Source organism: Anastrepha obliqua, chromosome 5, assembly GCF_027943255.1.
Source record: "Anastrepha obliqua isolate idAnaObli1 chromosome 5, idAnaObli1_1.0, whole genome shotgun sequence".
Taxonomy (NCBI): domain Eukaryota; kingdom Metazoa; phylum Arthropoda; class Insecta; order Diptera; family Tephritidae; genus Anastrepha; species Anastrepha obliqua.
Window position 1 is genome coordinate 76,687,519 of NC_072896.1, and position 13,920 is coordinate 76,701,438.

The 13,920-nt window shown below is 37.4% G+C and overlaps 1 protein-coding gene across 1 annotated transcript in view; it reads left to right on the forward strand.

Moving 5' to 3' along the window:
* Nucleotides 1-10,870, forward strand: part of LOC129247949 (unconventional myosin-VIIa) — a 35,514-nt gene extending 24,644 nt beyond the window's left edge. Inside the window, exons 4-6 of the mRNA XM_054887331.1 lie at nt 180-321; nt 8,496-8,869; nt 9,534-10,870. Of these exons, the coding sequence (XP_054743306.1) occupies nt 180-321; nt 8,496-8,869; nt 9,534-10,700 (1,683 nt within the window). The 3' untranslated portion in view covers nt 10,701-10,870. The remainder of the gene's footprint in view (nt 1-179; nt 322-8,495; nt 8,870-9,533) is intronic.
* Nucleotides 10,871-13,920: the final 3,050 nt, after the last annotated feature.

A 13,920-nucleotide genomic window follows, 5' to 3' on the forward strand; every position in this document is an offset into this window, starting at 1 on the left:
GCATACGTGTAACGATGCGTAATGAAAATTGTAGTGAATACTTTGACAGTTAGATATCTTCGGTAATTTTGACAGCTGCTGAAACTTAAGAGTTGGAAAAATTATCGCTGCTATCTAGTCACCCTTTGTACAGAAGAATAAATGAAATTTTTACATTTCGTACAACTTTATACTTTCAGATGGAACAAGCAGAATATGAACAAGAAAATATCAAATGGCAACACATCGACTTCCAGGATAATCAAGAGATATTGGACTTGATCGGTATGAAGTCGGTGAATATTATGTCACTCATAGATGAAGAGTCAAAATTTCCTAAAGGTGAATATGGTAGTTACTTAAAGTGATTGTAGAAGTGAGTTTAAGAAATTATATTATATATAAATATAAAAGTGATGTAATGCCGAAATTTCGAATCTTAAAATCGCTATTTACAGAGTGTTTTTTATAAGAGATGCGCAAACTGTAAGGTTCATCCATATTTTAGGCAATTGCCGGACTCATCTTCAAAAAGTCACTTACTCTTAGAGATAGGTAAGGTTGAACTGGTTGACTTGCAGTCACGCATAAATCGGTTCAGTCCATAGCAATACCAAAGGGAGTTCATTAGTGTTTTGAAATAGTTTGCCTGCATGGTGTATGTTTCCATTTAATTTAAGGATACATTTCCAACCTCCTCCTGAGATATCTTCCAATCCGTCAAAGTGTGGCGCCCCTCAGATATTTTAAGCGTGTTTTGAATAGCGCGGCATTATTCTAACTCAACGCGCATATCGCAAAACGTATCGCGGCAAACGGGCACCGTCTGACAATACTACTACTTCCACTTTTGCATTATTTTTCGTCCACTTATGAAGTGATTTTTAATCTAAAAAAATCGCTAAATAAAACGACAAATAACACTGTGCGACAGTGAAATTATACTTTTATGGAGACCTAGTACAACTTGTAGGTATAGTAAAACTAAGAAAAATGGTATAGGAGAAATTTCCATTACACCCCCAAAATCTCGTTTTATGGCCATAAAACCGTTTTTCAGTAGGTTGATGTGAAGAATCACTCCTAACTTCGCCAATTTCCATCCGATTTCAAATTTGTTTTTTTAGTTCGAAAGACCAAAAACAAGCCTTTTTGACAGTGTGTTGACAACTTTTCTGAAATGACAACTGACGAGACTGTAGACGGAAGTATTTGGAATTTTTTTTATTTTTTCTCTATTTTTTCAACTTTGACATAATTTTTACGATATTATCCGATATTGAGGATTTTTTTTAGTACACTACTGTTATAGTAAATTTAATTTTGCGTCGAATGAGTTATATTTGACTGTAATTGAATTAAAATTAATAGAGTTGTGTGAGTTTTAAGATTTTATTTTTTTTTTAATTAATTTGGCATGTAGGTATAACTTACGCTAAATGGGAATAAGGACGTGTTTTGATGCGTTATTATAGATACGTAATATTTATTGGAGTATATATGTATACATAAGAGTACACTGTACTGCGTACAACAGAACTGGTTAGAACTTACGAAAATATCTGGCATATTATAGCACATTTTTTTTCAATAGAAATATGGAAAAGCTCCCAAGTGTACCAAAGTTCACACTGTACATTGATTAACAAAAGAAGTTTGTTATTATAATTTAACCTTATTAAAACGTCAAAGTTGTATTGTTTGTTTCATTGAAATTCAAGAGATATAAATCAAAACGTTGCCACAAAAGTCGAATTTCTCAATATTCTCCGATGATGTGGCATCATCAGCCTTATCATAAACCAGATGATTGTTATTTTTATAAAACGGACGTAAACGGTCATCATTATAAAGCTCGAAAGCACATAAAGTATTCTGATGTTGCAACTGTTAAGAAGCCCGTAGTCTTGGACGATATGATTGACTCAACTGCAGGAACTGAAGGAAGTTCAACTCATTGCTGATGATGATCAAACTGATAACAATAAACCTGATGATGAAGAGTACTTTCCGTCTGGTTGTAAGTCTTCAGAACGACACATTGTATCAAATTCAGAGTTTCAGGATCTTTCTCGTGATTTACTTCTATCGGGAAGACAATCTGAAACGCTCGCTTCTCGATTTAAACAATGGAATTTAGTTGATGACGACTTCAGATGAATGATGATGATCGAATTTCTTACAGAGAAGTATTCAAAACTGATGAAGAGAATGACAAATGTACCGTACCATACTAAACTCCAAAGGGCCGTTTCCAATGCATTTTTAAGTTTGGAACCAGTTCCGTTGTGTACTGCACCGTATCGCACCGTACCATACCGTACAATGCTGCACTGCACAATACTCCAATAAATATTATGTGTTTATAATGACACTTGTTATCATTTTTATGCTTCGATGCCTACATACCAAATTAGTAAAAAAAAAAAAAACAAAATCTTAAAATTCACACAACTCTATTAATTTTAATTCAATTACAGTCAAATATAACTCATTCGACGCAAAATTAAATTTACTATAACAGTAGTGTACTAAAAAAAATCCTCAATATCGGATAATATCGTAAAAATTATGTCAAAGTTGAAAAAATAGAGAAAAAATAAAAAAAATTCCAAATACTTCCGTCTACAGTCTCGTCAGTTGTCATTTCAGAAAAGTTGACAAGTCCAAGCACTCAGTCAGTAGACCATTGTACTACACCCGGATAGATATCAGTAGAAGGAATAGAGATAGGAAACATAAAAGGTGCAGTGTCGTCATCTGCAAGACGGGATAGGCATATCGGGCTGTCCACGATCCCCATGGTAGCCATATGCTGACCACAGACGTTATGCCCTTTGATTACACCCACCAGTACTCTCCGGTCCTACCTAATGAGTTTTAGGAGAAAGGTCAAATTTTTCCTGTTTGGTTCTTTCAAAAACCACTTGGCAACTCTCTACGAGTTCAACTCAGACCAACGACATCTGTGGGTAGAACTCATGAAGTCGTCAATCCATAGTTGAATCGATGCGGAATTGACACCTAGAAAGGGTTCAGGGTCTAGTGGCATACTTGCAGAGCCTTCATTTTCCAATTTATCAGCCAACTCGTTCCCTGCAATACCACAACGTCCAGGCACCCAAATAAGACTAACTTTGTTGTGTTTTGCAACACTGTTCAGTTTTGTCTTACATTCACCGACTAACTTCGAAGAGCAGCGTGGGTTAGCAAGGGCTTTCAGTGCAGCTTGACTGTCACAAAAATTCCAACACTGTTGCCCCGACACTTTTCTCAATTAGCCAGTACGTCACATTCAAGATGCCATAGAGTTCCGTAAGGAATACCATGGCCATCTGTCCTGTGGCAAAGTACTTCTTATAACGAAGCAAAAGTATTGGCACACTTAAGCTTAACAGCATAGTGCATTCAATTACTGCGAACTTTGCTTCATTTTTAGTAAAATGAGCAGAAAAAAAAGGGAAGACGCCGAAACTCAGCGCCAAATAATATTATATTTGCACAATCAGGGTGCAAAAATGGGCAGAAGCCGCTATACAATACAAAGTATTGTTTAATGTTTCAAGGGAGGTTCATCTTTGTAATTCAGCTTTGTAATGAAACGAACGCTGACAAATAGTTAGGACGTAAAAAAAATCCAATAATATATTCCACACAATTCGCAGTGGATGTTAAGGAAGAGTTGGAAAAGGATGAATATTCATCCAATAATAGCCCGGAGAGCATTGCATGAGAAGAACTACAATTCTCGCATGGCTAGACGCAAACCTCTCACTTTAAATGTGAGCGAAAAGAAGCGTTTAGCCTGTGCTAAGGAGTATCTAAACGAGCCAAGTGAGTTTTAGGACAAAGACTTTTCTCACATGAAAGCAAATTCAACATCTTTTAATCAGATGGCCGGCAAACTGTGTGGAGAAAGCCTAACACCAAACTGCAAAAACAGAACCTTACTGCGACTGTACAACATTAGGGTGGAAGAGCCATTGTGTAGGACTGCATGTCCGCTGCAGGCGTCAGTGAGCTGGAATTCATTGACAGCATTATGGATAAGAGATATTATATGGAAATCCTGAAGTGAAACGTCAAAAAAAGTGCCAAAAAGCTGAAATTGCCAAATCCATTCGCAAATGCACTTCCCACACAAGTCTAAGTTGTATGACTTCAGTGAAATTCGGTTCAGGGGTGCTTAAATCAAATCCTTTTGTGTTATATTCCTTGATCTTCAGTTTAGTGTTCCTACTGCACTAATTTACCACTTTAATGTCAGTAATTAAACCCCATGCCCGTCCTAACGTATGGCGCAGAAGCTTGGACGATGACAACATCCGATGAAGCGACGCTTGGAGTGTTCGAGAGAAAGATTCTGCGTAAGATTTTTGGATCTTTGCACGTTGACATCGGCGAATATCGCAGACAATGGAACGATGAGCTGTATGAGCTTTACGACGACATAGACATAGCGCAGGGAATAAAGATCCAGCGGCTTCGTTGGCTGGGTCATGTCGTCCGAATGGATACAAACGCTCCGGCTTTGAAAGTATTCGATACGGTACCAGCTGGTGGTAGCAGAGGAAGAGGAAAGCCTCCTCTGCGTTGGAAAGATCAGGTGGAGAAGGACTTGGCTTCACTTGGTGTGTCCAATTGGCGCCGGTTAGCACGAGAAAGAAACGACTGGCGCGCTTTGTTAATCTCGGCCAAAATCGCGTAAGCGGTTATCGCGCCAATTAAGAAGAAGAATTAAACCTCGTCAAAAATTATTAAAATTTTGTTAAATGTTTTAATTTTTGTTAAGTATTTCGATTATTCCAGTTTGAGTATTTTTAAAATTGGTTTTACTTAATATTAATTTCGATGTTCTTATCTCGAGGAGAAAATTTCTTTTGTATCATAGTTCATTGGCCTAAACTGCAAAAAATATGAAGAAGTAAAAATGCTTTCAAAATACTTCAGAAACTCAATAATAAATGGCATAATTGCGATTTAGAAAGATAATTTCAATTAATTTTTAAAATAAATAGACAAAAAATTATTACCTAAATGCTCCTTTAGTGCTTCGAAAAAATATTGCAGTGACAAAAATAATTTAACATTACGTTCCAATATATTTTTGGTTTTATCTAAAACAACAATAATGAATTGCCTTTAGTTTGATTTTGATTAGTTGATTGTGGTATGTACAAAGTCTAGTACATAATAATGCTTCTTTAATAGTAAATAGAAATATGACGAAATTTCTAAAAAAGCTCATGGAATTTTATTTTTTACCCGCAACTATCAAATCGCATACTTTCTTATCTACATAAAAATTCAAAAATTTAATTTACTAAAAGAAGGCTTCAAATTCATATATCTGCATATCTAATAGCTGGAATTAAAATATACTAGTCGGCAAAGTACTTAACCGAATTAAAAAATAAGTCAAATTCTTAAAGTACTTAAATCTAAGTTAGCAAATAAACTTAGAATACTAATAATTTTACTTGGTTGGGCAAAGAGCTCTCAATATTTCTGATATAAACAAAAATGCGCGATTGTGCATTTCTAAACTTGGAATCATAGATAACACCTATCGCTAAGTGTATTTGATTGTATCAGGATAGGAAAATTAAACATATCATCGTCTTTTAGGCTGCAAAAATATTCGGTTATAAATGGATTAATGGTTTCCATTTATTTCTTTGAATTTGATTACAAAATTTTGTAAGTGCCCATATCATGCCCCTATGAATCGCTGCGAACACGAAAATACGCTTACACAGGAGGTGGAATAATCTAGCCACTTGCAAAACCGCGAAAATCCTGTGTACACGCGCCCGACGCCCAAGCACAACAACAACAAACGAAAAAATTTATGAAGTGTAGAAAATGGCATTGGCCAATCGTCGAATCACCATTAGAGAAGTTGCTGAGGACCTCGGCATGTCGATTGGCTCGTTCCATTCGATTTTTTTCAATGATTTGGGCATGAGACGGGTCGCCGCAAAATTCGTACCACAACTACTCAATTTCGACCAAAAGCAGAATCGCATGAACATTACTAATGAGATGTTATGACGTAGAAACCAAAGCTCAATCATCTCAATGGAAACTGCCGCACGAACCAAGACCAAGAAAAAAGCGCGCCAAGTTCGGTCGAATGTAAAAGTGTTTCTTACCGTCTTCTTCGATTGCAGGGGCGTTGTGCATTATGAGTTCTTGCCACAGGGTAAAACCTTCAATAAGGAATATTACCTACAAGTTAGGCGCCAGAAACGCTCTCGCATCACGATAACGCCCCTGCTCACACATTGCTGCTTGTGCGCGACTTTTTGGCCAAAAACAACACACTTATGATGCGACAACCACCGTATTTCCAGATGTGACTTTTTCTTTTCCACTTCGCTACGATTAACGAGATAAAGACGTCATCGAAGGAGGAGCTGTACAAGTAAAAAAAAAAATGATTTCTTGAAGTGCTTCGAAGATTGGAAAAAACGTTGGCACAAGTGTATAGTAACTCATAGGGCTTACTTTGTAGGGGTCAAAATGAATAAATAAATAATTAAAAAAAAAAAACACAAAATTCGCGATACTTTTTGAACACTGCTAGGCCACAATTTATTAGCGGCGCACGCATATAAGATAGGAATTACACACAACGATAGCTGCAGGTTTTGCAATGAACCGAGAGATTACAATGAACTTAAACTTAGACTCTGGGATGTGTTTTTATCAAAATTTTGGCCATCAGTTTTCCTTAAGTGTGAACTTTTATTCAACTACGAATAATTGTAGTCTAGCCTAGGTTCCGGTAAATTGATTAGCTTCAGTGTAAAGGAAAATGGTATCATAATTTTTTTTTAGTTTTTCTTAGCGAACTTTTGACTAAATTCTCATTTTTCATACTCATTCCTTTTCCAGAGTTCCAGTTTTTTTTCAGAAGATTATAAATTGTATGCTGTTAAATATGTTTCTTCTCGAAGGACCAACACTTAAGCATTCCATGATCTGATAAGAAAATAATTTGAATCTACAAAGCTTTTTTATGATTTAATCGAATAGAACTTCGGCCAATTTCGGCCGAAGACGAACTGAAACCAAATCGAACATTTTAATGGGTCTAAGGAATAAACAGCCATGATTTTTTAAAAATCCAGTATTTTTATTTATATTATAATAGGAAAAAAGATGGTATAGTAATAGGAAAAAAAGATGGACAAGTTTCAATCAGATTAATTTCAGCTCATGACATACCACCTTGATCAAAAGTTCTGGAAGGAAACGAAAGGAAAGGAAGTTCACAAAGCCGAAAGAAAGTAATGGAAAAATCGGGGGCGTCTCTGATGGCTCTACCGAAATAAAGTTCCAAAAATGTTTCCAGAGCTGTATTAAAGGCTGCCATATGTGCGATGTAGTTGATGGGGAAGCAATAATATCACTTCTGAGGAATAAACTTGTATTTTGAATTTCCTGAACATATTCAGTGAATTTTTCGATCAAGGTGGTATGCTTATATTTCTAAAAGGAACACACAAAAATGTAACTATTTTTTATAGTCATAGTTTAATAGTTTTGGTAGGTTATAATAAAAAATAATAAAATGGTAGCTTTTCTGTATTTTGTCCATCCTATCTACCTACCGAAATTAAGCCGACTTGCAACAGTGATCATTAGAAACAGTTAGATGTATGGTTTTTACTTTTTTCAAAAAATTTTACAATACCTTAAATTGTATACAATTTTAGAGCAAAAAAAATGCAAACTAATTTTCGCTTAAATTAGGTTTTTTTTTTTGCCCGAAGCCGAACCAAAACTGAACTGCAATTTTGGGGCCGATGCCGAAGTTGGGTAACTCTCTACACTTAATTATCTTTCAATTGTTGGGAATAAAGATGGCATGGGCTATGAATTATGAAATAACAGAGACTTAGAAAACTCACTTTTTTATATGAGGCCGGTCTTTAATAGATTTTTGTGCGTTAAACACGATTTTGGGGTTTAAAAGTGCAACTCATGCCATGGTTTTGAGATGATTTGGGGGTACAATTTCCTAAAAAAGTGCTAAAGCCCTCAACCTATACTCAAATGAAATCTTGAATCTTGCACTATAGGAGCCATCCATATATGCAAGCTGCAAAAACTAAACATTTAATAACAATAATAATAAATAAAATGTAGTTAACCCAGTTAATACAATTCAATTGTTATACAATATTACATTGAGCTGAACTAAAAATTACTATTGTAAGGTCTTTGGGGTCACTAATGAAGATTCTGATGTTAGTTTTGATGTTGAAGCTAGTGGATCCAATCTGGCTGGAAACAAAAAAAATATATTTGGGAGTGTTTTGGGTCGCTGGTTGTGGGACCGCTGACTTTTTTGCATTATTAGGCCTTTAACTTTCTCAGTGCCCACAAAAGCATCAAATGAAAAAGAATTATGTCGACCTGTGTAATGCTTATTATATACCTATATTAAAATATTCGAATTTTTTCTATATTTAATAGTTTTAATCGATTTAATAACCACTCCACAGGCACCGATTATACACTGCTGGAGAAGCTTCACGTACAACATGGCAATCGCTCGATTTATGTAAAACCCAAATCCAATCAATCTGCACTCTTTGGCATACGCCACTATGCCGGCGTAGTGATGTACAACCCGAATGGATTTCTGGAGAAAAATCGTGATTCGTTCAGCATGGATTTGCGTGAAATGATTGGGAAATCTAAAAATAAATTTCTCGTCGACATATTTCCAATGGAACTGCCATATGATACAATGAAGAAACAGTTCACGTTGTCGGTGAAATTCCGCAATTCATTGGACCTGCTCATGCGCACACTCGCCGCTGCGCATCCCTTCTTTATTAGATGCATCAAGCCGAATGAGGATAAGAAACCAAATGTGAGTACTTATTGCTTCATAATTTGAATAAATAAAAATACCTGGAGTCTCATTACTTATTCTAATGCTTTTAATTCGGTTTTGAAATATATCTGGCAAAAGCAAAATATTTTGGGATATACAAGGGTCTAAGCGGCAATAAATGCCATTACCGTTCGTTGTTAAAACCAGTAAAATGTATAATTATAATAACTAAATTTTTTCATGTAAATAAATTTTTGACCTGAGGTATATGTCACTGGAAACCAAAACGTTCGTAATAGTCAAACACTCTCGTCATCAGAGATATTCATAACATCACGATCACTTATGAGACGCCATGATTTCTAGTTTATGTTTCTCACTGTTGCAGAGATCAATTTAAATATTATGAATTTTTTTTCTTAATGCTGCCCGTAAATTTATTCTATAGTCCAGAAAATTTGCCTAATTGAAAATAATATTCATAAGCATTTTAAACAAATTTTCGGAAAATTGCAATTGTGTCATTGGAATTCAATGGTAATTATAAAAATTAAATATAGATGTCTCATGTTTTTGGTCACAGAACAAATTTAGTGGGTAACAGCAAGCACATTTTTTTTGCTACCTTAGTAAATACATATATACATATGTATGTGTATATAAATTTGATATATACTAATTTTTTTTACCGATTTCACAGTTTCTCGACCGCGAGCTCTGCGTGCGTCAGTTGCGCTATTCCGGCATGATGGAGACAGCACGTATACGTCACGCTGGCTATCCCATACGTCACACCTACAAAGATTTCGTCGAACGTTACCGCTTGCTGCATCGTGGGCTCGGACCCACCCACACACTCAACTGTCGCCAAGTAACCGAACAGATCTGCAAAAATTTGCTGCCCGCATCAGCTGATTATCAATTTGGACGACATAAGGTTTTTCTGAAAGATGTAGATGATACGTTCTTGGAGAAGGAACGCGCCCATAAGGTATTACAATCGATCATAGCCATACAACGTGGTTTCCGAAAAGTGCTCTTTCGTCGTCAGCTGCAACGCTATCGCGAAGCGGCGCTCATCATACAGAAAGTGTGGCGCAGTCACAAAGAGCGACGAGATTTTCTCATCATGCGCCAAGGTTTCCATCGACTAGGCGCTTGCATTGCTCAAAAAAGGCTAACGTCTGCTTTTACAATGCTGCGCAGTCGCGTCATACACTTGCAGGCTCACTGTCGCGGTTATTTGGCGCGTCAGGCGTACAAGCTGCGCCAGATGGAGCGACAGCGACGTCGGAAAGAATTGCAAGCATTCCGTTTAGCAGAAGAATTATTAGTGCGGCAGGTAAGAGAGCATCAGCAATTGGAAAAGGAGCGACAGGCGCGTCTAAGCGCAAATGTGGTAACCCAGACAGCGGCGGCAAAAGAAGTGGCGCCTTCCACACGCACAACTGCTCCACCACCCACTACAGCACGAACGCCAATGAATGGTGTAACGAATGGACAGGACGCTGTAAATGGCATTGATGTGAATTCTATGAATATTAAGAATACCATAAATGGTACGAATGGTGTAAGTTATATGAATGGCGCGGCGACTGTACCTGTGGGCGGCGTAATTTTGGCGAAGCAAAAACAGGTGAACGAAGCGCAGACGTCCAGCGACAACTACATCGATGTGGAATCCTCGAAACAGATAGTAGATGATGTTTTTGGTTTTCTCGACGATGCAGATGTGAATGGCCCCGTAATATCGAATGTTAGAGAGAAATCATTGATGTTCGAGCGCGAATCGCGACTCAAGAAAGATATACCTGCTAAATTACTATCGCGACCGGTGCGGTATTATGACCCGCAAAGTATGTACTAAACGGGGTTTTAAATAGGCCAAACAAAGCAAATAGAGACTAAAGGAGCGAGTGGTGCAATGGAAGTGGATAGCAAGAAAGAGTCTATGATTAAAAATTATCAGAAATGTTTTGTTTTAAGAAACTTCAAGTTCCAAAAAATATGCCATTGTAGCTAATAAAATAACTAAAATAGAAAATATGTATTATATAATATTATACATAATGCTATTCGGTAAATTACTATAAATTGTACGATTTGAGTGCGTTAAAAAAAACAATTATTAAAAAAAAACACCAAAAAAAAAAAAGTTATTGTATTATAGTAAGCTTTATTGGCCACCACAGGCATCTTTTACAATCCACTGTATGCATTTTGCTTGGACGATGAGGATCGTATAAAGCATTTTATCTGCCACGGTTCGTCTTTCGCTCAACTTAGATGGATCAGTTTTGTGTCGGATGTATTTTCTTATACTCTACAAACTTCTAAGTGAAAAAAATCTGTGTACTTTGCAGAGAAGCAAGGAATTCCCGGCCAAGCTGTTTCTTTCTACATTTAAAATCCTCTCTCTAGACCTACAATGGGCAATATTACTCAGATGGTGCCCATCCCCAATTCCATTCTATTCCAAACTCCATTCACATCGATTGTCTTTGGCCAATAGTCAGCTTATTAGAGTGTACAATTTTTGGAGCAGACCTTTGCTTTATTTATTAAATTTTCTTATATTATATTTGCGGAAGCACTGGTTATTGATAGTATTACCGAAACTCTGTAAAGGGTGAAGAGATCTTTTCGTTAAAAGGTCTGTAGGTGAAACGGTCTTGGCATACAGTTGATGCTACAAATTTTCTTGCTTTAGTTCCATTAGGTTTTTAACAGTTTATAGGGAAATATATGAGCTGCCGGTATGGCGAAAAGTTGAGTCGTTCTTAATTCCGGTTAATAGCTCTGATTATTGCGCTCTAATTTTTCCTACCTATATCTGTTAATCTGTACAATGGAAGTCTTCTTCTTCTATCTTTTTTTAACATCTCTGGTCGAAAGCGACATCTGTTAACCAGTAGACGAATCAAAATTTATATACGATTTTGAAATTTTATACTTCGGTTGAACATAAAAAAAAGAATTTTTCGATCTGACAATTCAGTGTTTATTTACGAGTGGAGTTGTCTATCTCATCGGTAAATAGGGAATAACATACCACACGCGAACCAAAACAGACAAACACCTGCTCGAAGGTGCGGATAGTTCAACTATTACCATGCTAGGGTCGGAGGGCTAGCAATCTACTTTCCTAAAACTCAATATGCTAACGAATCATCAAATATCTAGGAGTAATCTTGGATAAGAAGCTGACTTGGGAGACACACGTTTCACTGAAGGTGAATCGTGCATTGAAGATTTTTCATCACTGCATCATCACTTACGCTTCTGGGGTCTGGTGGCGACGGAGCATGGTTAAGTCCACAATCAGGGAACTATACAGGCTGCAAAGAAGTGTATGTTTATGCATCACGGGTGCCATGAGTACAACCTCTGGTGATGCCCTAAATGCTATGCTTGATTTCCTCCCCCTGAATCTTAAGATACAACAGGAAGCAATAAAAGCAATGTGTAGACTCCATAAATATGGTTTCTGGCACGAAGATGGAACTTCGAGACACAGAGAAATCGTTAAGTTGCTGTCGGAGCAGTATCCACTGTTTTTGACACCTAAAGATGACCTGATACCCACAGTTTCATTTGGAAGGAAATTTGATGTCAGATTTCCATTGCGTGAGCAATGGAGCAATCCAGAATGCATGCAGGGAGGTTTGACGGATATTTTCTTTACCGATGGGTCCAAGAATGAAATAGGGTCTGCAGCCGGATGGTACTTAAACGATAGTAATAAGTATCACTACGCTATGGGCGGAATGCAACTGTTTTCCAAACAGAAGTTTTTGCCATCCTGAAAGTAGCCGAATGGATAATCGAGAGGAGATGGAGCGGGAAACAGATTGGAGTCTTCAGTGACAGTCAGGCTGCATTGAAAGCCCTGGAGAACGCGAAGCAAACCTCAAAGATTGTTCAAGAATGTAAGAAGAAGCTCAATTCTGTCGCAAGACAAAACAGGCTTGTACTTATATGCGTTCCGGGACACTCCGGTGTTCAAGGAAACGAAATTGCCGACGAATTGGCCAACCGTGGATCAGCGGTGCCCCCACAGGGGCCAGAGCCAATAATCGGAATCAGCCCCGCAGGAATCAAGACTTGGATCAGCGATTATTTAGGCAATCTACATAAAGACCGATGGTCCGGTCTGGAACGCTGCAGAACTGCAAAGTTTTTTGTTACAAGTCCGAACAGAAAACTGTCAAACTTTCTACTAAAACTTAGAAGGAAAGATATTCGGTTGATGGTCGGCATCATTACAGGACACAACCCATGGGGTCAGCATATGACCACCATTGGAATCACCGAGAACCCCGTATGCCTGTCATGCTTGGAGGAGGCGGATATCACTGAGCACTTTCTCTGTGAGTGTCCTGCCTTTGCTAGAGCAAGACTACGAGTATTGGGTTCCGATGTCATGAGAATGAGTAATATTCAGATTTGCCAAAGAATCTGGAAAATTCTCACAGGACTAACTACCTCTATCTCTGTCTTTATTCTTTCCTATCTCTTTCTCTGATACTTTTCTCCCTCCCTCCTTGACTATCTACCCCCTTTCCAGAGCTTTAAATACAATGGGCTCTTTAGCCTGAGTGTTTTAGGAGCCACCAAATCTCATGGTGCTCCTTGGCTTGACCTTTTTAAATTCAGAATAATCAAACAATCAGCCTCGGATAACAAAACCAAATCAATAATTATTGATAATATAATAATAATTATAATCGAAGGCATTTGGCTAACGTAAAATGATTAAGATCAGACTATAGAATTTTAAGTCAGTGCGAGATAACGACAACATCGCAAACAATATGATTGCGAGATTTTTCGCCCTTTGCGCCAACTAGAAGTTAAATGATCCTAGATAATATATATTAGGGCGGGTCGATTTAAAAATCGCTCATTGCTCTGTGAAAATCGTATTCTAGGGATCAAAATAAGAAACTTTGCCGAAGGAACCATACCCCTAAAACGAATTCTGATGTCCCCCAATTTGGGTCGAACTTTTGGGTAGGGGCAAATTTTGAAAAATCCCACTTTGACCCATTTAGAGTGCTCCAATCGAGTCCAAATGTATGACCGAC